This window comes from Petaurus breviceps, unplaced genomic scaffold (genome assembly GCF_028583685.1).
Source record: "Petaurus breviceps papuanus isolate PSGF00001 unplaced genomic scaffold, PetGlider_PUasm1.0 551, whole genome shotgun sequence".
NCBI classification, from domain to species: domain Eukaryota; kingdom Metazoa; phylum Chordata; class Mammalia; order Diprotodontia; family Petauridae; genus Petaurus; species Petaurus breviceps.
In genome coordinates this window covers 9,730,673-9,752,938 of record NW_027186372.1, presented here as the reverse complement: position 1 = coordinate 9,752,938, position 22,266 = coordinate 9,730,673, and the positions used below count along the sequence as shown (strand labels likewise).

Here is a 22,266-nt window from a genome sequence, read left to right as displayed (position 1 = left end):
CTTCTTCTTCTTCTTCTTCTTCTTCTTCTTCTTCTTCTTCTTCTTCTCCTTCTTCTTCTTCTTCTCCTTCTTCTTCTTCGTCGTCATCATCTTTGTCTTTTTCTTTCTTTCCTTTCTTTCTTTCTTTCTTTCTTTCTTTCTTTCTTTCTTTCTTTCTTTCTTTCTTTCTTTCTTTCTTTCTTTCTTTTTCTTCCTCCTCCTCCTCCTTCTTCCTTCTCCTCCTCCTCCTCCTGCTTCTTCCCCCTGCTCCTCCTCCTCCTCCTTCTTCCCCACTTTCATGGCATAATTCCAAAATGTTTTACAAAATTAGACAACTCAAGAGCATAAGTTGCAGAGAAGGTACCAAAAAAAGCAAGCATTGATATAGATGTTCCTTACTGGGAACTTCCTACCCCAGTGAAATGGCAGTCTCTATCCCTATCTTTAAAATGGATAAATTCAACAAACTTACCTTCTCCCACTATCCTGATCATTAGCCCTACATCAGTCAGGCTACTGATGGCCCCTTCCCTCATCACCCAGGTCTGAGTTGACTTTCCCCTCTCCAAGATCAGGAGACAGAGAAATGAAGATTCTAAGCCTTCTCTCTTCTAATTATCTGCCATCTTCAGCTGAGCAGTTTCCACTCCCAGCTGCCCCTTAAATTAGTAAACTCCCCTTGCATGTTACTCTTCCAATCTCTGTGATACATAATCATAGACTGCATAATAATAAACTACCTCGTTTCCAATCTTCACCTGCTCTTCTCTCATCCTCATCATCTCCTATTTTCACCTCTTATTCCCCAAGTCCCACTCCAAATCTACCTACTCCTTCCATCATGCTCTCTGGAATTTTTATTTCCCAATGAACAAACTTCCAGATTTCCCTTCACTTTGGACCTCTTCTTCAAGGTTCTTCCATCTTCTGACTTCCCTCAAATGACATTGAATTTCCTGCTGCACTTTCTATAATGTCCTCCTCACATTACATTGGGCCAGGGTAGGGTGGGAGACTGTAGTCTAAATACCCTTTGCTCCACACTGCCACTTAAGAACTCTCTTTTTTGCCACCATCACTGAGAAATGTTTTTATCTTTCCTTCTTTTGAGATTCATTCTATTCAAATTTATCACAAAATCTGAATAAGGAGCACTTTTTCCTTGAATTTCAGTACCTAGATCACTGTCTCCATCTCTGCCCTAGTTCTTTTCTACCATGAACCTTCAACATACCTGTTGATGCTTCCTCAAATACCCTAAACTCTTAATTTCCTAAACTTCTCATATGCCATGTTCTATGCTCTATCTCAATCACATATAGTGAAGGTCAAAACCGAAATTAACTAATGTGAATGATCAAAAAAACTGACATTGGGGATGGCTAGGTGGCACAGTGAATAGAGCACTGGCCCTGGAGTCAGGAGGACCTGAGTTCAAATCCAGCCTCGGACACTTAACATGCAAAAAACAAGCCATGTGACATTGGGCAAATCACTTAACCCAAATTGCCCTACCTTCTCCCCCTCTAAAAAGCTAAATTTAAAAAATAAATAAATAAAAAATAAAAGCTGACATTGTTTTCCTTGATTATAACCTTCTATAATTATATCCCCTCATATACCTCACCCCTCTAAAACCTATTTTTTATCCTCTTGTAATCTCTAATCCCTCCAACCTTTAGTATTTTCTCAGTCTCTGCCCTCTGTTTTAGTTTTCTTTATTTCAAATCTTAACTATGGTTAAAGTGTTCAATTCCACAATGTGCTTTATTCTATATATCTATATAAATATATTCTATACCTACAATAGATGTGAATATAGGTATCTATACAAAAATAGCCATGACACCTCTTTTTGTTGGAGTAAAGAACTGGCAACCAAAGGGTTGAATATCATTTGGGAAGTAGTCTGAACAAAATAAAGCATGTAAATGTAATGGAATACTATTGTGCTATTTGGAAATTATAAAAAGGAAGATTTTAGAGAAACCTGGGAAGAATTGCATGCATTGATGCAATGAAGTGAGCAGAGCCAAGAGAACAGTTTATACAGAGACAACAATATTGTAAAGGAAAACAACCTGCAAAGACTTAAGAATCTCCTCAATGGAATGCTCTGCCACAACTCTAGAGGACCAATTATAAGATATGCTATTTATTTCCTAATAGAGGAGTGATGACCCCAAAGGGAAGAATGATTCATAAATTTTCAAGATGGAAAGTGTTCTTTTGCCTTGCTTAATCATGTTTATTTTTTCTTTTATAAGAATTTCATTTTTCCCTTTTTACTTGGTAGAGGAGAGTAGGGAGCAAGTAATAGTGTGAAAAATATGAAAGGGAAAAGAAATTTTAAATGGTCACTGGATCATCCTTTAAAATGCACACAAAGGAAATGAAAGAAGCTCATAGAGATACATGAACAAGAAGAACAAATTTGAAAATAATGGTTGATAAACAAAACCAATGCAGCCTAGATTAAAAGGAAAGCAGAAAGCTAGGGGGAAATTTTGCAGCAAATATCTTCAAAAAAGACCTCATTTCTCAAATAATATAGAAAACAGAGTCAAATTTATAAGATTACAAGTCATTCCCCAAATGATAAATGGCCAAAGGACAAGAACAGGCAGTTCTCAGATAAAGAAATAAAAGTTAACTATAATCATACAGAAATGCTCAAATCGCTATTTATTAAAGAAGTAAAAATTAAGACAACTCTGAGGTACCACCTCACACCTATCATATTTATTAATATGACAGAAAAGGAAAATGATAAAAATTGGAGAGGATGTGAGAAAATTGGAACACTAATGCACTGTTGGTAGAGTTAGGAACTGATCCAACCATTCTGGAGAGCAATTTGGAACTATGACCAAGGTTCTAAAACTGTGAACCCTTTGATCCAGCAATAGTACTACTTGGTATTTATTCCAAAGATATGAGAGAGAGATTGAGAGAGAGAGAGATTGAGAGAGAGAGAGAGAGAGAGAGAGAGAGAGAGAGAGAGAGAGAGAGAGACATTTGAACAAAAATATTTATAGCAGCTCTTTTTGTGGTGGCAAAGACTTAGACATTGAGATATTCATCTATTAGAGAATGGTTGGACAAGATGTAGGATATGATTGTGATGGAATATATGTGCTATAAAAAATGATGAGCAGGTTGAATTAGAAAAACCTGAAAAGACTTATAGGAACTGATGCAAAATGAAGTAAACAGAACCAGGAAAACACTGTACACAATAACTGTAATATTGTATGATGATCAACTCTGAACGACAGCTATTTTCAGTATGACAATGATCCAAGACAATTCCAACGGACTTATGATAAAAAATGCTATCCACCTCCAGAGAAAGAACTAATAGATCCAGAATGAAGATCAAAGCATACTATTTCTCACTGTCTCTACTTTTTTCATGTTTTTTTTTTTCCTATTGGTCTGCTTTTTCTTTCACATGACTAATATGGAAACATGTTTTGCATGATTGTTATGTATATAACCTATATCAATTTGCTTAATGCTTCAGGGAGAGAGGAAAGGAAAGAAGGAAGGATATAAGTTAGAAATCAACTTAAAAAAATGAATGATAATTGTTTTTACATAATTGGGAAAAATTATTCAAATTTTAAAAAATAAACATAAAAAAGCAAAGCAAGCAAATAGCAGAACTGGAATTTGGACTCAGGTAATCTTCACATCCAATGCTCTTAATTTTTTTCATTTTTGTTATGAATTTAACAATCAACAAATATAACCAGATGCAAAGAATAAAAAAAGGATTGTATATGAATATAAATTAATTTTTAATTTAAATTAATTTTTTACCAACAGTTTTTTAAATGCATATTAAATTTAACATGATAATAAATAAATGCCCACTTTGTACCCAAAAGGAAACTTAAAAATATGTATGTACATATGTTGCATACAGATACACACATACACACATTTCTACACATATATATTTATTTAAAAGCAAACTCTACATAATAGAGATTCATGGTTTCACATATAATTCTCTTCTATTCCACTGTGTATGAAAATATTATTTTTATTTTTCTTTTGGAATTCATTAAATTCAGAATTTCAAGAATGGAAAAAAGAATAAATTTATGTTATTCAATTTGAACTGAACTTTCACTGCAGAAATATAATGTATGGAGAGAAGTTGGTCTTGGCGAGAAGAAGGGCCATCTCTTCATCTGTGAAAGAAATGAAGGAAGATATATCACCCTTGAAAAATGCCAAGTTTTTCACATTTAATTCAAAATAAGTTGTAGGTTATATCAACAGATGCAAAAAATCCCCTTTTGACAAAGTATAAAACTCATTTATACTTTCAAAAACAAAATTCATCCCTACAACGTATAGGCATAGAGGGACCTTTTTATTAATACCACAAAAAGCATCTTCTAAAAGCAAGAGCAAGCATCATATGTAATCTTTTCCAATAAATATGGAAATAAAACAAGGATGCCTACTCTCCCCATTATTATTTGATATAGTTCTAGAAATGCTAGCAACAGCAATAAAGCAAGAGAAAGAAAATAGAGACATAAAGGAAGTAAAGAGGAGATAAAACTATCCCTAGTTGCTGATAAGATGATGGTATACTTGGAAAATTCTAGAGAATCAGATATTAATCAACACATTTAGGAGTTTTAGCAAACTTACAGGCACCAAAATTGAGCCTCAAAAAACAACTGCATTTCTATAAAATAATAACAAATCTAAAAAACAATAATAGAAAGGGAAATCCTATTCTAAAAAACTATAAAATGCACAAAGCATATAGAGAATGATCTACCAAAGCAAACAAAGCAGAAGAGGAATAGTCAGTGATCATGACTGGGCCATGTCAATATAATCCCACCAAAGTTAATTTGCAATTTAATGCTATGCCAATCAATCTCCAGGGTCACTTCAAATCTCAAAATGAAAAGCTTTCTCAAACTGTATTCCACTGTGAGCTCCATTATGAATAATAGTTACATATAGTAACCCATCTTTAAAATTATTGAATTCACTTTGTCATGAGGACTTTTGAGAAATATAATAATTCTTGAAATAAATGCTTTAAATACAAAGCCAGGGTAACATATCACTACATTTGATTATATTTTATGCTATAAACTTAACAAAGTACCTAGTTAATACAAAGAGCCTGAAGTTTTATTTGACTTGAATTTAAGCTACTAAGAGAATCTAATTAAGCTTTCTTAAGATAGGTGGTGTAAATTTTGTCTGTAATGCTTAGTTTAATTATCAATTATATTGGCTTATCCACTCTTTTGGTTGTAAGTAACCAAATTGTAGATTTTCTAATTGTTCCAGCAAGGTCCTAGAATATGAAGAGATATCTATCAACTGGGGAATGGTTCAACAAGTTGTAGGATATGATTGTGATAGGATACTATTGTGCCAAAAGAAATGATGAATCCAGAAAAACCTTTAAAGACTCACACACACTGATGCAAAATGAAGTGAGCAGAACAGGAAAACATTGTACACAGTAGCTGTAATATTGTGTGATGATCAACTCTGAATGACAGCTATTTTCAGTATGACAATGATCTAAGACAATTCCTAAGGACTCATGATAAAAAATGCTATCCACCTCTAGAGAAAGAGCTGATGGAGTCAGAATGTAAAGTCCGTGGGAAAGTGCTAAATAAATGTCAGCCATTATCATGATCACTCGATGTCTACCACTGAGAAGCTCTGCCATGATCTCTAGTCACCAAACTGCATTGTTGAAATACCCAAGACAGTTAAAGGACTAGCCTCTCTGAATAATATGTGATATTAGTCTGAACAGTGAAATTCTTATCAGAGTTTTTCATAGCTAAGCAAAAGATTGATGAAGAATTGAGAAAAATAGGTCAAAATGGCAGGATTTTTCTAAGTTTAAATCTAGCACTGGGAAATTCCAAAGACAGCAGGTATTGTAAGCAATAATAAATATCTTTCTTAAGCTTAAAGATAAAGTCTAATAAAAAATTCAGTTCTCATTAGGACATACATGATCTTATCATGTTCAATGCTTTCTCCACCAATGATAACTTTAATCCATTCATGGCTTTTCAACACGTTGATTCATGTCTGTGTTCTACCATAAATCTTTCATAAAGGATCTATGTAATGTTCTAGATGGTTTTCTTTATGTCTTTTAAAACTTCATAAATATCAGTGCAACACTTGAGTTAGTTTCTTAGTCAATAAGCATTTATTAAGGGGTGACTAGGTGGTGCAGTGAATAGAGCACCAGCCCTGGAGTCAGGAGGAGCTGAGTTCAAATCCAGCCTTAGACACTTAACATAAAACTAGCCATGTGACCATGGGCAAGTCACTTAAACCTAATTGCCCTACCTGCCCCCCCCAAAAAGAGCAAAAAGAAAAATCTTTTTTAAAAAGCATTCATTAAGCTCTCACTATGTGGCAGACACTGGGATAAGTGCTAGAAGTACCAAAGAAAGTCAAAACTACATTAAAGGAGTCCATATTCTAAAGGAGAAACACAGGTTCATATAAAGCAGTTGTAAGGTAATTTCAGAGAGGTAGATATTAGTAGCTGAGGAGCCTGGAAAAGGCCTCCTGCAGAAGATTGACTTTTGAAATTAGTCTTGAAGGAAGCTCAGAGCTAGAGGGGAAGTGGGAGAGTTTTTCAAACAGTTAAAAGGTACAGAGATGAGAAACAGAGTATCATGTAGCCATAGCAAGAAAGCCAGAGAAGCTGGATCAGAGAGTAAGAGGTGTAAGATATACTGGAAAGATATGAAAGGGGTCACATTGTGAGGGGCTTTAAAATGCCAAAAAAAGAGGATTTTATATTTGATCCTAGAGTTAATAAGGAGCCACTGGAGCTCCTTGAGTTGGAAAGAGGTTGTATGGTAAGGCCTAGACTTTAGGGAAATGATGCTGGTAGCAGAGGATGGAACAAGGAAAGTGGAGGCAAGGACACCAGTTAGACGGCTTTAGTCAAGAGGTGGTTCATGCCTTGTTCTTAGGGTGGTGGCTGTGTAAGTGGAGATGTGGGAATGTATTAAGGAATGTATTAGGATGGAAAGGCAAGATTTAGGAACATTAAATATACTGAGTGAGTGAGGAGTAAAGGATAACCCCCAGTTTGTGCACCTAGAGGAAGGAGATAGAGAATCCATTAGAACTAGCTGTTGTTCCTTCCTCTCTTTATATGTCCTACCACATTTTCTGGTCATATATGTCCTTCATTATATCTTTTTTTTAAATCAAATGCTTTATTAACTTCTAATTTATATCATTCATTTCCGCAAGGTTTTGAGTTACAAATTTTCTCCCTACCCACCAGGCCAAAATAGCCGTCCCACTGGATATCCCCTCCTCCAATCTGCTCTCTCCCATGCTCCCTCCAACTTTCCAGTAGGGCATGGTGGATCTCTATGCCCCAGTGCCTGTATATCTTATTTCCCATTTACATGTAAAATAATATTGATAATAATAATATATATGTATATATTTTAAACATTTAATTTTAAAACTTTGAATTCCAGATTCATTCACTTCCTCCCTTGTCACCAACCCTTACTGGGAAGATAAGCAATTCAATATAGGTTGTAAATGTGTAGCTATGCAAAATATTTCCATAGTAGATATATTGTAAAAGACTGACTATATTTCCCTCCCTCCTATCCAACCTCCCACTTATTCTATCCTCTACTTTGATCGCTTCCCTTTTCAAAAGTGGGTGCTTCCAACTTTCCTCCTCCCCAGCCTGCCCTCCCATCATCCCCCCTCTCATCAGCTTCCTCCCTATTCTCCTGTAGGATGAGATACACTATTTAGTGTGTATTTCATTCCCTCCTCAAGCCAGATTCAATGGGAATAAAGTTGACCCATTCCCTTTTGCCTTACTATTCTTCCCCTCCACTGTAACCATTTTCCCTTGCCTCTTCTATATGAAATAGTTTACTGTATTCTGTCTCTCACCATCTTCTCTCATTATATTCCTCTCTTACCTCTTAATTTCATCTCTTAAGTATCATCCCTTCCTGTTAAATTGGTCCTATGCCCTCTATCTATGTATACCTGTAAACATATATACACACATTCACATATGTATTCATATGCCCATATACCCTCAAATATAAACATACATACAAACATATATGTATATATATATATGTATATATATATATATTCCCTTCAACTACTGAGAAAAGTTGCATAAGTTACAATTATTGTTTTTCCATGTAGGACTGTTAATAGTTCAACATTGACAAATTCCTTATGATTTCTTTTCCCTGTTTATCTTCTCATACTTCTCTTGCTTCTTGTACCTGAATGTCAAATTTTCTATTCAACTCTGGTTTTTTCAACAAGAATGCTTGAAAGTCCTCTATTCCACTGAATGACCATATTTTTCCCTGAAACATGATACTCAGTTTTGCTGGGTAGGTGACTCTTGGTTTTAATCCCAGCTCCTTTGACCTCTGGAATATCATATTCCAAGCCGTTTGATCCCTCAGTGTAGAAGCTGCCAGATCCTGGGTTATCCTGATTGTGTTTCCACAATATTCAAATTGTTTCTTCCTGGCTGCTTGTAATATTCTCTCCTTAATCGGGGAATTCTGGAACCTGCTATAATATTCCTAGGAGTTTTCTTTTTGGGATCTTTTTCAGGAGGTGATCGGTGGATTTTCTTCAACCTCTATTTTGCCATCTGGTTCTAAAACATCAGGGCAGTTTTCTTTGAGAACTTCCTGGAGGATGATTTCTAGGTTCTTACTTTGATCATGGCTCTCAGGCAGTCCAATATTTTTTAAATTATCTCTCCTGGATCTATTTTCGAGGTCAGTGGTTTTTCCCATGAGATATTTCACATTGCCTTCTATTCTTTCATTTGTTTGGATCTGCTTAAAAGCATCTTGATTTCTCATAAAGTCATTAGCTTCCATTTGCCCCAGTCTAATTCTGAAGGAATGATTCTCCTCAGTGAGCTTTTGAGATTCTTTTTCTATCTGGCAAATTTGGCTTTTTAAGGCATTCTTCTCCTCATTGCTTTTTTGAGCCTCTTTTGCCATTTGAGTTAGTCTATTTTTTAAGGTATTATTTTCTTCAGTCAGGCTGTTGACTCTCATTTCATAATTTTCTTGCATCGTTCTCATTTCTCTTCCCAATTTTTCCTCCACTTCTCTTATTTGCTTCTTAACGTCCTCTATGACCTGTAACCAGCTCATATTTTCCTTTGAAGCTTTTGGTGCAGGAGTTCTGACTTCACTGTCTTCCTCCTATTCCATGCTTTGCTCCTTTTTGTCCCCAAAATAGGAGTCTAATGTTGGAATCTTCTGTCTGCTTTGTTTCCTTTGCCTGGTCATGTTGCCCCTCAGTCACTTGACCCCTGGGCTTTTTGCCACAGTAGGACTCTGCCACCAGACAGGGGAGTTTTCATCACAAATGCTGGGGTTTTCTCAGCTGCTGGAGGTATTAGATGGGTGACCTCTCTGAGGCCTCCACAAGCTCTGGCAAGCTGGACATGCACCCCAGGATTTCCACCATAGACTGCAATCCATATCCAAGCAGGTTAAAGCAAGAGTGATTTCCCCTTAGAGTAGTCGCTTTTTCCCCCTAAGAAGCTGAAGCTGCCACATGGTGCTGGCTGGCTGTGCCAGCAGCTCAGCAGTTTCTCGCCCCAGGGGCAAAAGCCACGCACTCCCACTTACTGGGTCCCAAAGTCCAGACTGCACTGACCTCTCACCTTGTCCTTCACATCTATGTGTTGATAAATCTGGAAACGGCCACAGCTGCTGCTGATCTGGAGTCCCTCTGGCAGGTGGCTGGTCAGGCCTGCCCTGGGGCTAAAGCCTTGGTGTGGGGCTGGGCTTGGCTCCCAGAGCGCTGCGCTGGCCAATTCCTGCCGGCCTACTGGGCTGTTCTCAGCGGGAGGTTAGCTTCTCTGTGTCATTATGTGGGTTCTGCAGCTCCACAGTTTGTTCAGAGTCCCCTTTTTACATGGATTGGGGAGGGTGGAAGCTGGAGCAGCGGGAGGTCGTGCTTCTACTCCGCCCTCTTGGCTCTGCTCCTTCATAATATCTTTCGTGCTATTTCTTACAAAAAAGTCTCTTTATCATATGCTGCCCGCTCACACACTCCATACATCTTTCCATTTCCCTTCTGGGTCACCTGTAATTCTTATACTTCAGAGATCATGATGCTCCATGATTCATATCATATAGCACCAATGGGAAAGTAACAATACTGGTAATACAGTGTTCTGTGGCAAACCTCGAGACAAGTTGAATTATCTGCTCTTTATGAGTTTCCTGGCATAAAATGCGCTCCCTGACGTGAAGAAACATACATTTAACAACAGTCCCTTCTGTTACTTTATGTCTTATCTCATTTATTTTTGATTAGATGTAAAAAAAAAAAACTTGGCATTTCCAAGAGCAATATAGAGTGCTTCGTTTTCTTCTTCTCTTGAAAAAGGAATTTATGTGATATTTGAGTTTTTATTTGGTATTCTTTGGCATTGGCATTTCTGTCTTCTTATGGATAAAAGAAAAATTACTTTGATGCTAAATTGACTGATGGGCACTTAAGATTGCCTGAGATAAGCACTAATGAAAAACACTTAGCACTGGAAAACTGCAGCTTCAGAATATAAAATCTCATCAAGAGCAGACCACGGTTAGTATTTAACAGCCATTAGTTACAATGGTTCAGTTATACGATAACAATTTATTAAATACCTACTCTGTGCAACATTTTCAATATCTGGCTTAAAGTCCTTCCTTCCCACCCAGCCATCTGCCATGAGACTTTTAATATTCATGCTTATAACCCTGCTGTCATCATTAGTTGATCCTTCTGCTCAGCTGCCTCATTCTCCATCTCCATTCTACCTCAGGCCCTTGTAGGGGTGATCGCACGTTGTATCGTACGTTGCGTCATCTGAAATTGTTTCACTCCCAGTGATGGGAATTGTGAACTTCCCTTCTTGAAGTATAATCCCTAGCCCTTCTATGTCCCACATCACTTTAATCTACCTAAGCTTGCTCTTTGTCTGCCTTCATTCTAGTAATTAAATTTCGCAAATATTCATCAGGAACTTTACCATGTGTCAGCTAGTGGAAATGCAAAGATGGAAATCTCTACGGGTCACAGCCCACAGAGCTTACTTACAATCTAGGTGTGTGCGTAGCAGAGAGGAAACCCAATCTATTCCCAAAGAAATATAACACAAGGCAGAATGTGATAGAGGCAAAGAATAGATCCATTCTAGGCAAAACAAGATTTGAGAAATTGGAGAATGCTTTCAGCTGGGCAGAATTAGAGAGAGTTCAAGGAGATAGAAACTGAGCTGGTCCTTGAGAGAAGAAAACATCTCAGAAGACAGGAAGAAGTAGTGGATTCCAGGAATGAGGCATCTCTGATTCCTTCATCCCCACCCTATTTTGCCAATCCATTACCCCTGTCCTGATTTCACTTCCCCTTTTTCATAGTCTTGATGCCATAATAAGCCATTTGAAGAAACTCCTGAATCCACTTCTACCTTGTTCTTCCTGCTAATAATCCACAACACTGGGCTGCTTCTACCATCTTCCTTCTCCACTTCTTCTCCCAAGTTCCCTGCCTGAGGAAATTACAAAAACATGTTGACTGGGTTGACTACAAATCATGCTATCTTCACTTCAATGGGACCAGCACCAATGCATAGAATCTTTTAATTCAGCGCTGATTGGCTCCTTACCATATTCTCCACAGTTGCTGTTCCAAAACCTTTTTCTCCATTTCCTTACCTCATTCTCTCTTTGCAGATAACCTGAAAATGAAATGAAAAATCTGAAGTCATCTAGCATGAGTTCATTCATCTCCCCTCCTCCACACCTGCATTAACATATCCTGTCCTGTTTTCTCTAATAGCAGAACATTAAGTGGATTCCTTCCTTGCCACAGCCAACCTTTCCACTTGTTTTCTTGATTCCATGCTTTCTTAAGTCCTTGAAGATCTTGCTTTATTAACTATATTTCCCCCTCAATTTCAGTCCCTCTTTCTCTCTCTTTCTGTCTCTGTGTGTGTACCTTTCTCTCCACTTTCTCTTTTGTCTAGAAAGTTTCCCATACTCTACAAAGACCTTACCTTGAGTTTATTACCTCCCCAATCTATCATCTTATATCTCACTTCCCTAAAAGTTCTAGAAAGAGTAAATGGCACTTACTGGATCTTGTCTCACTATTCTCTAATTATACTTCAGAACTCTGTTTCAGATTTGGTCCTATTGTGAGAATACAGAAATATGAAGCTAGTTTACATGGTGGTAATAGAATTCTCTAAAGTAGTGGTCTCTAACGTGGGGGCCTTGTGGCTCCATTGGGCTACTCCTATCCTACTAAATGGTAATCAAATGGAGCATGGAAATATGTATTTCCAATAACTATATCTTGTCTCCAAAACAATATAACCCCTTATGCCCATTATTATGCTCCTTAACTCTACCTTGCACAGCTGGCTCACTGTAGTTGCACCAACTTTAATCCTCTCTCTTTCTGTGCTAGGTGACACCCTCAAAGGCAGACTGTATTGCCACTCTGGCAATAGATGGTAAGAACCTTTCCCCGCCCTATTGTTTTCAGTGGAATGGAGTGAGATGCACAAGATGAAAGGACATGGATGACTTAACATTGCAGATCTCTTTACGTTAACTTTCCTCTAAAATATAACTTTCTTCCCAACTTCCCTATTTCTCTCAAAAGCATTAATATCCTCGCAGTTTCCTAAACTGAAACTGCCCTCTCCAATGTCACCAGATGCCAAATCTGATGGCCTTTTCTTAGTCTTCATCCTTCTAGACCTTTCTGGAGCATTTGACACTGTTAACTACCCTCTCCCTCCTGGATATTTACTCTTTTCTCCTTGTTTTGCTGAAAATAATATACTACCTACAAAAAAACCCTTCTATATACTTAAAAAACACGGAAACAGATTTTTCTAACCTGTTAAAATTTTTTTGAATGGTTTTGGTGGATTCTGAACCCATTTATTAAAAATATAGAAATCTTCCCGCCAAAACAACTTATTGTTATTAGGGAAGATAGAAATATACTAGATGAAGCTCAACAAAAAACTTTATAACTAGTGGATGAGATTGGAAAATGAGTATCAGGAATTAACCAAAGATGTATTTATTCCATTTGAAACTACATAACTTTGTGAGGTATCTTTTTCAGCTATGGTCACCATTAAAACCAAATACCAAAATAAACAGAATTTAAAATCACATCCTTAAATCACTAAGTCACAAAGTATTAAATCAAGATATTAAAAATATGAAACATAATCATAATGCTCTCATTTAATATTTTAAGTGAGACAAAAAAGTTTTTCTAGAATTAAGAAAAGTGTTATTTTCAAAATATTATTTGATTTCATTCTTTTAACATTTTCTTTGTCATTTGTGTTGTATATCTCTATATATTATTGGTATCAAACATCATGTTACATAATTTATTTGTAAGTAAACATAAGTATGTAATGTTAATGGGATATAAGATCTTTCCCACCCTCTAATAGGCCTCAGGTGGAGCCAATTAAGGGAAACTTGCTTAGGGGAGGCTTGCTTGTAGGAAGACTTTCACACCTTTTGTTAATTTCTAATTAGGCACTGAGTCAGGAGGGTTGTGATGCCCTCTGGCTCTGAAAAGGGTATATATACCCTGAGGTTAGCATTTTGCTTTGGGGATCACTCACCGGAAGAGTGTTCTTGTGATTTGCCCAGATGAGATTCTGGGTACCCATTAAAGAGTCTCCCAGCTTTGAAAAACCCAGATCTTGGTGCTTCTCTCTCTAGTAATTATGTATGTATTGCCTTGGTCGGAATAGTTGGATCTGTCTGTTGATCTGTGCCAATTTCTCAAACAGGTAGAAGCCCTGTCTGTTAGTCCTTATTTCTCTGCTTGTATTTTTTTCTCTATTTTCTTTGTTTGGATTTCTCTGAAGTTCAGGGTGCTAACTTTTCCCCTGAACTAATGAACATAATTAAAATGTTTGTTCACCCCTTGAACAGCTATCTTTCCTGGTAAAGCAGGTCTAAGAACCTGTGCTAGCAGCCATCCTGGGTATGCCAGTGTGGTTGCTGTTACAATGTGTATTAGGGATGCATCCAAAGTTTTTTGTTTAAGTGTTACATGATTAAAGAAGTTTTGAAACTATGGCTTAGAAAATTAGCTTTTTCTTTTTATCACAGTCTTATATAAATGGCACCCATCATGATTAAAGACCATGTATGTTTTCAGATGTCCTTGTCTGACCTCATTCCCATCGAAAAGTCCTTAGAACTTGGCTATATCCTCTCCTCTGGGTTCTATGGTCCCCCCCCCCAGAAGTTATTCCTTTAATGTCATCAACTCTAGTCCCACTTGTGTACTTATCCTCAAGACTAAGAATCAATTTGAGAATCAATTTAGTTAGCCTGCCTCGAGTAGCTTTTAGAAACAGGTATTTATTTACAGTTTTGCTTTTTTTGCTTTTTGGAGGGGGGGGGGTAGGACGATTGGGGTTAAGTGACTTGCCCAAGGTCACATGGCTAGTTTTCTGTTAAGTGTCTGAGGCCGGATTTGAACTCAGGTTCTCCTGACTCCAGGGCTAGTGCTCTATTTGCTGCACCACCTAGCCTCCCCAAAACAGTTATTTATTAAATGGGAAACAGTTGGTACAAACATCCCCTGAAGTCTATTATACAATCTCCCACAAGTACATATAGAATCTAGGAGAGGGTGGGTTGAAATTCACCTTCTTGTATAATTGTAGCAAATACTTGAATACTTTTAGAAAATTTTAATATTTTAAGTGAGACCACTTTTGTTCCCCTTGTAGGATGCCCAAGAATTTAACGTTAAATATGGTGAATCTTGGTCCATCTGTCTTTGACTCACAATGCAGATAGTGTTGTCAGTTGATCCAAAGCTATTTCTAGGACACTGATGGGAAAACGGGAAGTCCAAAATCTTAGAATCCCACGAAGTCCTGGTCAAGGGCTACAGTAAGGGACTGGAAACTGTTTCTCTTTGGAACAGCATCCCTAAGGGTCTTCTCTTCCCAGACTGATTTTTTTTTTCTAATTAAGGGGACCTTCCTTTGACTCATTTCTTAAAGAGGCCTGTTCACTGAATGTGAGCTACCTCACTGTAAAGGAGTATATAAAAAGGCCTTAGCCTAAAAGGACCAGGGTCTCCCATTGCATCCTGGGTCATCTCCAATCATCCTGATTAATATCTGGTCCCTGGATCCAGATGGCTCTGGAGAAGAAAGTGAGGCTGGTGACCTTGCACAGCCCTCACTCACTCAAATCCAAGTCAACTACAAGTCATGTCATCATTTCCCTGATACCATGGTCCTCTTCGATCTGACAAGGCCTAAGCTAAGACTTTTCCTTCCCTAGTAGGAGGTTCTTTCTCTAGTAGTTCAGCTAGAATACCATCTTCACTCCAACTTGGTTCTAATTAGTTTGTTAATTTGTAGAGGAACATGGGGGGGAGAGGAAGTGAATTTCCTCAGCTTATTGGAAAACAAATCTCTCATCATTACTGTTCAAAAGACGTTTCCATACTTAGTCTAAGGCCTATGAGATGGATCAGTTGGACATCTTATCAATAACTTTAAGTGGAGAAGGGGTGAGAAAGTTTAATCACTCCACCCTTACTATAGCCTTAGAACCATTTTCTTCATTTTCCTCACCTCTCACCTGTAATATGGCAGGGTTCAAATCCTTTCTCTACCATTTATGAGTTTTGACAAATCACTTAACTTCAGTTTCCTCATTTGAAAAAATGGCAAAAGTTGGGGCGGCCAGGTGGCTCAGTGAGTAAGAGTGCGGGCCCCAGCGTTGGGAGACCCAGGTTCGGTTCTTGCCTCAGATACTTGGCACCCACACAAAATAACTGGCCATGTAACCTTGAGCAAGTTACTTAACCCCAATAGCTTTAAAAAAAAAAAAGAAAAAGAAAAATGGCAAAAGTATTTTCCCTGCCTATTTACCATACCAAAGTTGTGAGGATCAAATAGATAATGCAAATGAATTTTTTTTGGCCTTAAAGTGCTATGCAAATATAAAGTATCATTATTATCACTACATTTTAATTTACAACTTTTGTTTTCACCAAAGTTTTTGGAATATTTTACAAAGTCCTTTACAATCCTAAATAAGATATAAAGAAACAAACGTTATTCCCTATTGGATAAGTATTTACACTGAAATTTCCTTCCATTTTGAGAACAAAAACTCATGTTACTTAAATTCCACACTTGCATTTTTATAGAGCATATGCTTGAAGATTAATTTATTATGTACCTTGAAAAAAATGTTGATGTTTACCAATTTTTATTTTAAGGTATTACAATTTTATTATAAATTATAATCTTTGCCAAATATGTTCTTACATGGAAAATAACTTTTAAAAGTTTTTTAGATGCCAGTGAAAATTTTGGCAGGTTTCTAACCTTAATTTTTTTCTTTAGCTCCTATTATTTCTTTGGCACCTCAAAATACTGAGAACTTTATGGGAAATGACATAATTTTTAGATGTGAAGTTTCAGCCTATCCAATACCATACCTGGAATGGAAGAAAAAAGGGGATAAAATTTTCCTTCCTGGTGATGATGCACACATTTCAATCCAGGTACAGTAATGACTAAAGCTTAATTCATTGTAGACGCTCAATAAACATTTGAATTATATTAATAACATTATTATGAAATTTGTTTGGCACATTAATAACAACTCACATTTCTGTTACTACTTTAAAATTTAATATAAATATTATCCCCATTTTACAGATAAGAAAATTGAGACTCAGAAGTTAAATGCCCAGGATTAGAGTCCACTTCTTCTGCCCCTAAAATCAACATTCTTTTCACTATACAACACTAACTCTTTAAAAATGTTTTCATTTGCAACACATACCATCCCAGAAGGCAATAATTGCACAATAGATTGACTGTGGGATAGGAAAGGGCATATTACAAGCCATTATAACCATTGTCACTTTACCTCTAAGTCATTATCATTATAGACATTTCCTAGAGACAAAGGAAGACTTGGGTAATATCCTGTGGTTACAGGATCATAAGTTTAAAGTTGGAAGTAAGCTTAGTCTAATCTCCTCATTTTACAGATCGGGAAAGTGAGGTCCCACCAGAAAACTTGTCCCAGATCCCATAGCTACTAAATAGACAGAGCTGGGATTTGTATCTCGAACTCCAAATCCACTGCCTCACTGAACTTGATTTAGAAGAGGAGACAGTAGAAGGACCCTGATAACATGTAAAGGATCCTAGACCTATTCTCACACTATATTTAAAGTCAGTCCCACAACCTGTAGTCCCTCAAAGCTTCTTGTAGAAATCTCAGAACATACCACAATGTTACATCATATCAGGGAAACCTGGTTTCTTTCCTTCTAGCATAGTGAAGATAGATAATTAAACACTTTTTTTTTTTGCTACTTTAGTGGTAGAGGCAATTGGAAGTCACGAACTCTATCTAAATCTTGACCAAATGAACACAAGAATAACAAGATCTTCAGAACAAAATTTGTAACAACATTCTAATATTACCACTGTCCAGAAAATTTGTCTCATTAGAAGCCTTCTCAACAATTATGGAATTTAAAAAAATGAAATCTGATAAGCTTAAAATTTGTAAAAACTTGAGTCTTAATTTATTTTTTAGGTTTTTCACTGAATGTCACGTCACATTTTAAGTCTCGGATCAAAAAAATCTGAGTCAAAGCACATCCTCTTCATTCATACCTCTACCACCCCCTGGACTATGGCAATAGTCTCTTATTGATTTTTCCTGCCTCTAGCCTCGCCTGTCTCCAAATCATTTATACACAGCTGCCAACACAATCTTCTTAAGACACAGTTCTGACTATGACTGAAGAGCAAAAACAATAAAAACAAAATTCTTCAATGCCACACTATTGCCTATAGCATAAAATACAAACTCTTTAACCTGGTTTTAAAGACCCTATACAATGTCTTCAAGCTATCCTTCCATCCTTATTTTATATTACTTCCTTTCGGAAATTCTACATTCCAGCCACACTAAACTACTAGTGGCTCCCTGAACTCAACATGTCACCTCCCACCTCCAGGCATTTGCAAAGACCATCATCTTCCTGAAATGCACTTCCTCCTCATCTCTACATTGCAGATTTCTTATTTTCCTTTAAGGGTAGGTGTCCCCTACCCAGTGAAGACTTCCCTGATTCACTCAGCTATTTTCATTCTTCCCTTCAAACATTCCTAGATCACTTTGAAACTCTCTGTTGTTCCCTTCTACCTTATATAAAATGCCGCTATCTGCATGTTATATCCTTATATATATATATATATCCTATAATAGCAACTCTTTGGTGCTACAAATGTTTTTATTTTTTATCTTTGCATTGCAGTGCTTGGAACAGTGACTTACACATAGTAGCTACTATACATATCTTCTGAATTTATTGACTTTTCTGGTGGATACATTTATGCATCTGTCTATTTAATTCCCTGAATCATTAAAAAATATCTCCTAACAGGTGAGAGGTGGACCTCAGAAATATGGTGTGACAGGATGGCTACAAATTCAAGGGATCAGGAAATCAGATGAAGGTGTTTATATCTGCCATACCAGAAACAAATATGGCACAGCCTATGCATCTGCCAGACTAAAAGTTATCAATCCTGGTAAATGACCTTTTAAAAAATAGATAAACTTAAAAAGAAGTCTTATGTATTTGGTCTTCATGATTTTTAATGACCTATTTTAAACTAATAGAATCAACCCTGGACTTACCTTTGAAATGTTTCTTATACCTTTTTCTTCCTTTATTATTGACTCCGCTGTAATTTAGGCCCTTATTTTGCAGCTGGATTACTGTGACAGTATCCTAACTGGTTTCCATACCTAGAAAGTGCCTCCATCCATGCCACACGCCACTGCCAGGTTCATCCTTCCAAACTATTTCATTTGTCATATCACTTTATTGCTCAAAAACTATCTTTTGCTCCCTATTACCAACAAAAATCAATAGACCTGAGTCTTGTATCCTTAAATTACATTCAATGTCCTCTACAATCTAGAACTATACAACCTTTCTAACCAAAACTTTCATCTTCTTATACTCTGTGTTCTGGCTAAACTACTCTTTTCACTGTACCATAAAATGTGTACCTTGCTGTTTTCACTCTTTTGTTCATAACTTTCCCCAGGCTGAACTCTCTGCCATCACCTATCCATTTGTTGGCTTCTTTAAATCTTGAAAATTCAACAGAATTCAATTCCTTCTTCCACAGAGTCTTCCTAGACCACTCAGGTCCAAAATCATCTCTTTATCCCCAAATTCTCATGGTACTTACTTTCTCTGATCTTTGTTTAGTAATTAATGATATATTTCCTTGTGAAGACTCCTTATTGCACAGAATTTTTATCTCATAATTACCTTTCCTTAACTAGATGCTAAATTTATTGACATAAGAGATCTTGGCCTTACATATTTGTTTGGTTTTTTTTTTTTATCTCCCACAACACCTTGTCTTGAACAAAGTAGGTGCTCACCAAGTGTTTGTTTCTTTGATTCATAGACCATTCTGGTCAAATGGGCCCAATATCGCTTGTTAATTAACAGGGACAGTTTGAGAACCATTTGAAATTCCCTAAGGGATGTAAAACAGAACAAGTATAACATTAAAGTTGTAGTGAAGAGTACAGACATCCTTTCTATTTGTCTTAACTTCTATTTTAAATGGAAATAAATTATCTGTTGTATGAAAGTCACGTTTGGAATACACATGCCCTACCATTTCTTATAATGACAATGAACCCATTTTCATTATATACACTCATAGTCTGTATAGATTATTAGCACATAACTGTAGATTGTGTTTATTATTTGGCTATTGAAACTGAATCAAGATAGCTGGTCATTATTTGAAAATATAAATCTGAATTATTAGTACATACAGTCCACTTCTACTTATTTTAAATGGTGGGGAAATATGACCTATATGTCATTCAGAGCTCTAGTCACTAGGATGATTATTTTAAATAATTTCTGTTAGTAATTTTATTATTTCACTTATGAAATTTCTCATCTGTTTACCTGTATAGGCTCATCATCTAGATATCAAATCATTACAAGGAACAGAATTGGAAGTTCCAATGCAGACTATGGAAACTATTATGATCCTGTGGAAGAAGAGGAAGAATATGAATCTGGAGATTATGAAGAAGGAAACAAATTGATTTGAAAATAGAGATTCTATTTCTAATCTCAATTATAAACACTTAATCCAGAATGTTAGACCTGAAAGAGACCTTGGAAATTAGGAGATTGGACTAGATGACCTTTAAAATGTCTTCTAGTTATACATAGGATGGACAATGAGTAAAATTTTCTCATTTTAAAAATGAGAATACAGGGAGGGGAAGGAGTTTGCTCAAGGTCACACTGGTTCTTTATGGAACACCTAGGATAGAACTCAAGTCTTCTGCCTTCTATTCTCCTGTATTTTCTTCTGTATCATTAGATTTACCTTTGTAATTAGTAAAGTAAAATTTCCTGTAAAAATATAAAATTCAATCACTTTCTAAACCAGCTAAAATTTTTAATCTTTCATGATAGTGTCTATATACGTTTTCCCTCACTTTTGTAGTCGGTGAATTCAGATGACAACTAAGCATCTCTTTAATTGAACTCGGAAGTGAGAAAAGTGAAAATGAACATGTTTACTAAGTACCTCAAAACGTCTGGCATTTTTAGGTATTATGGGAAAAATAAAGAAGTTGAAGGCAATGTTTGCATGTAATTTCACATAGGCCTTCAATTCAAATGCTACATCTCTTTCTTAGTAACTGTATGATTTTAGGCAAGTTACTTTTCAGTTTTTATTATCTATAAAATGAGGGGGAAGATCACTTCTGGGGACTAAATCTAGGATCCTATAATTCATACCCTAGATGTTCAACGTGCTAATCTTAAAAAAAATATGTTAGTGCCCCTGTAGTCTGTTTGTAAATAAGTTAAATCCACTTTTCTCTACTAAATAAATTACATTTTTTTCTATAGAAAATGAATAACACAGGCAATGATATTGAGATCTTCCCTGTCATCATCTCCAGACTTTCACAACCCTAACCTGGAAAGAAGAGAAAAGAAAGTTGAAGTTTTAGCTATTCATTCCTTGAGGTATTTTTTTTTATAAAAAGGTTCCCTGGTTAATTGAGACTTTTATAGTCTATTTCAAGTATTTTTTCCTTCCCCAAAAGGGAAAATTCAGAGGTATAAGACTGAGCAGAAATGAAAAAAAATCAGAGGGCTTTTACTGTTGAAGGCAATATTATACAAATGACCTCATTTAAATTTTAATCTAAATTAATTTTGTTTTTAAAATAACTGACTATGATTGTTCCCTTTTTCAATTCCCAAGTGTTTTTTATGGATATCATTTAGAAGAAGCAACCATGGTCATAAAATATGCCTATGTTTTATTCTTTTTCTTTAGCCTACTTCTCTGTCCTTTGCATATGTTCATGCTTTCAGTTCTATTTCAGATCACTTAGTAAATTTCAGGTGTTTTTTTTTTAAACAGGACTCCATCTCATATACATACATCTGTGCGTACATAGGTGTATACTTAACATGAATGCATATAGTCATATGTGTTTACCCACAGTTTGCAACCCTTTATAGCAGATATTCTTCATGATTTTGCTACTTTTAAAAAAGTTCACTGCCTTGCAGTCAACCTTCTGGTCATTAGCCTCTATGAACTTAACTGAACTAATTATTGGATGATCGACACATAGTGACCAAGCAGACCAGGATTCCATACTTGAAGGTTTTCTTAGCTTGTTAGTCCTGCCATAGCCTACCTTCCCTTGCCATAGGCTTTTAGATCTAAGGGTCACCTCCACCTCATGTTGAGACATTAGAGAAGGACTTCCCTTCTAATGTTATTAATACTCTTTTTTTTTAATCATTCATGATATCTTACCAAAGAATTGCTACTTTTCCAATAAACAGTTCATTAAGATTTTTTTTTAAGCAATTGGGGTTAATTAACTTGCTCAAGGTTACACGGCCAGTTATTTCTGGGTGTGGTGCTAAGTATCTGAGCCTGGATTTGATCCCCAGGTCATCCCAACACTGGGGCCAGTGCTCTTACTCGCTGAGCCACCTGGCCGCCGCAACAATTCATTAAGATTTGAAGAGAAGTCATATTAAATAATGTACGTCATTTAAATCAGTAAACCAAATGATTTA

At 36.3% G+C, this 22,266-nt stretch overlaps 1 protein-coding gene across 2 annotated transcripts in view; it reads left to right on the top strand.

Moving 5' to 3' along the window:
* The window catches only part of LOC138172660 (kazal-type serine protease inhibitor domain-containing protein 1-like), a 25,836-nt gene extending 4,756 nt beyond the window's left edge, over positions 1–21,080 (top strand). Inside the window, exons 2-4 of one of the 2 annotated variants that reach the window (XM_069102383.1) lie at positions 16,472–16,632; positions 18,541–18,688; positions 20,112–21,080. In XM_069102383.1, the coding sequence (XP_068958484.1) occupies positions 16,472–16,632; positions 18,541–18,688; positions 20,112–20,251 (449 nt within the window). In that variant the 3' untranslated portion in view covers positions 20,252–21,080. The remainder of the gene's footprint in view (positions 1–16,471; positions 16,633–18,540; positions 18,689–20,111) is intronic. The other variant, XM_069102384.1, reaches the window with a different exon arrangement.
* Positions 21,081–22,266: the final 1,186 nt, after the last annotated feature.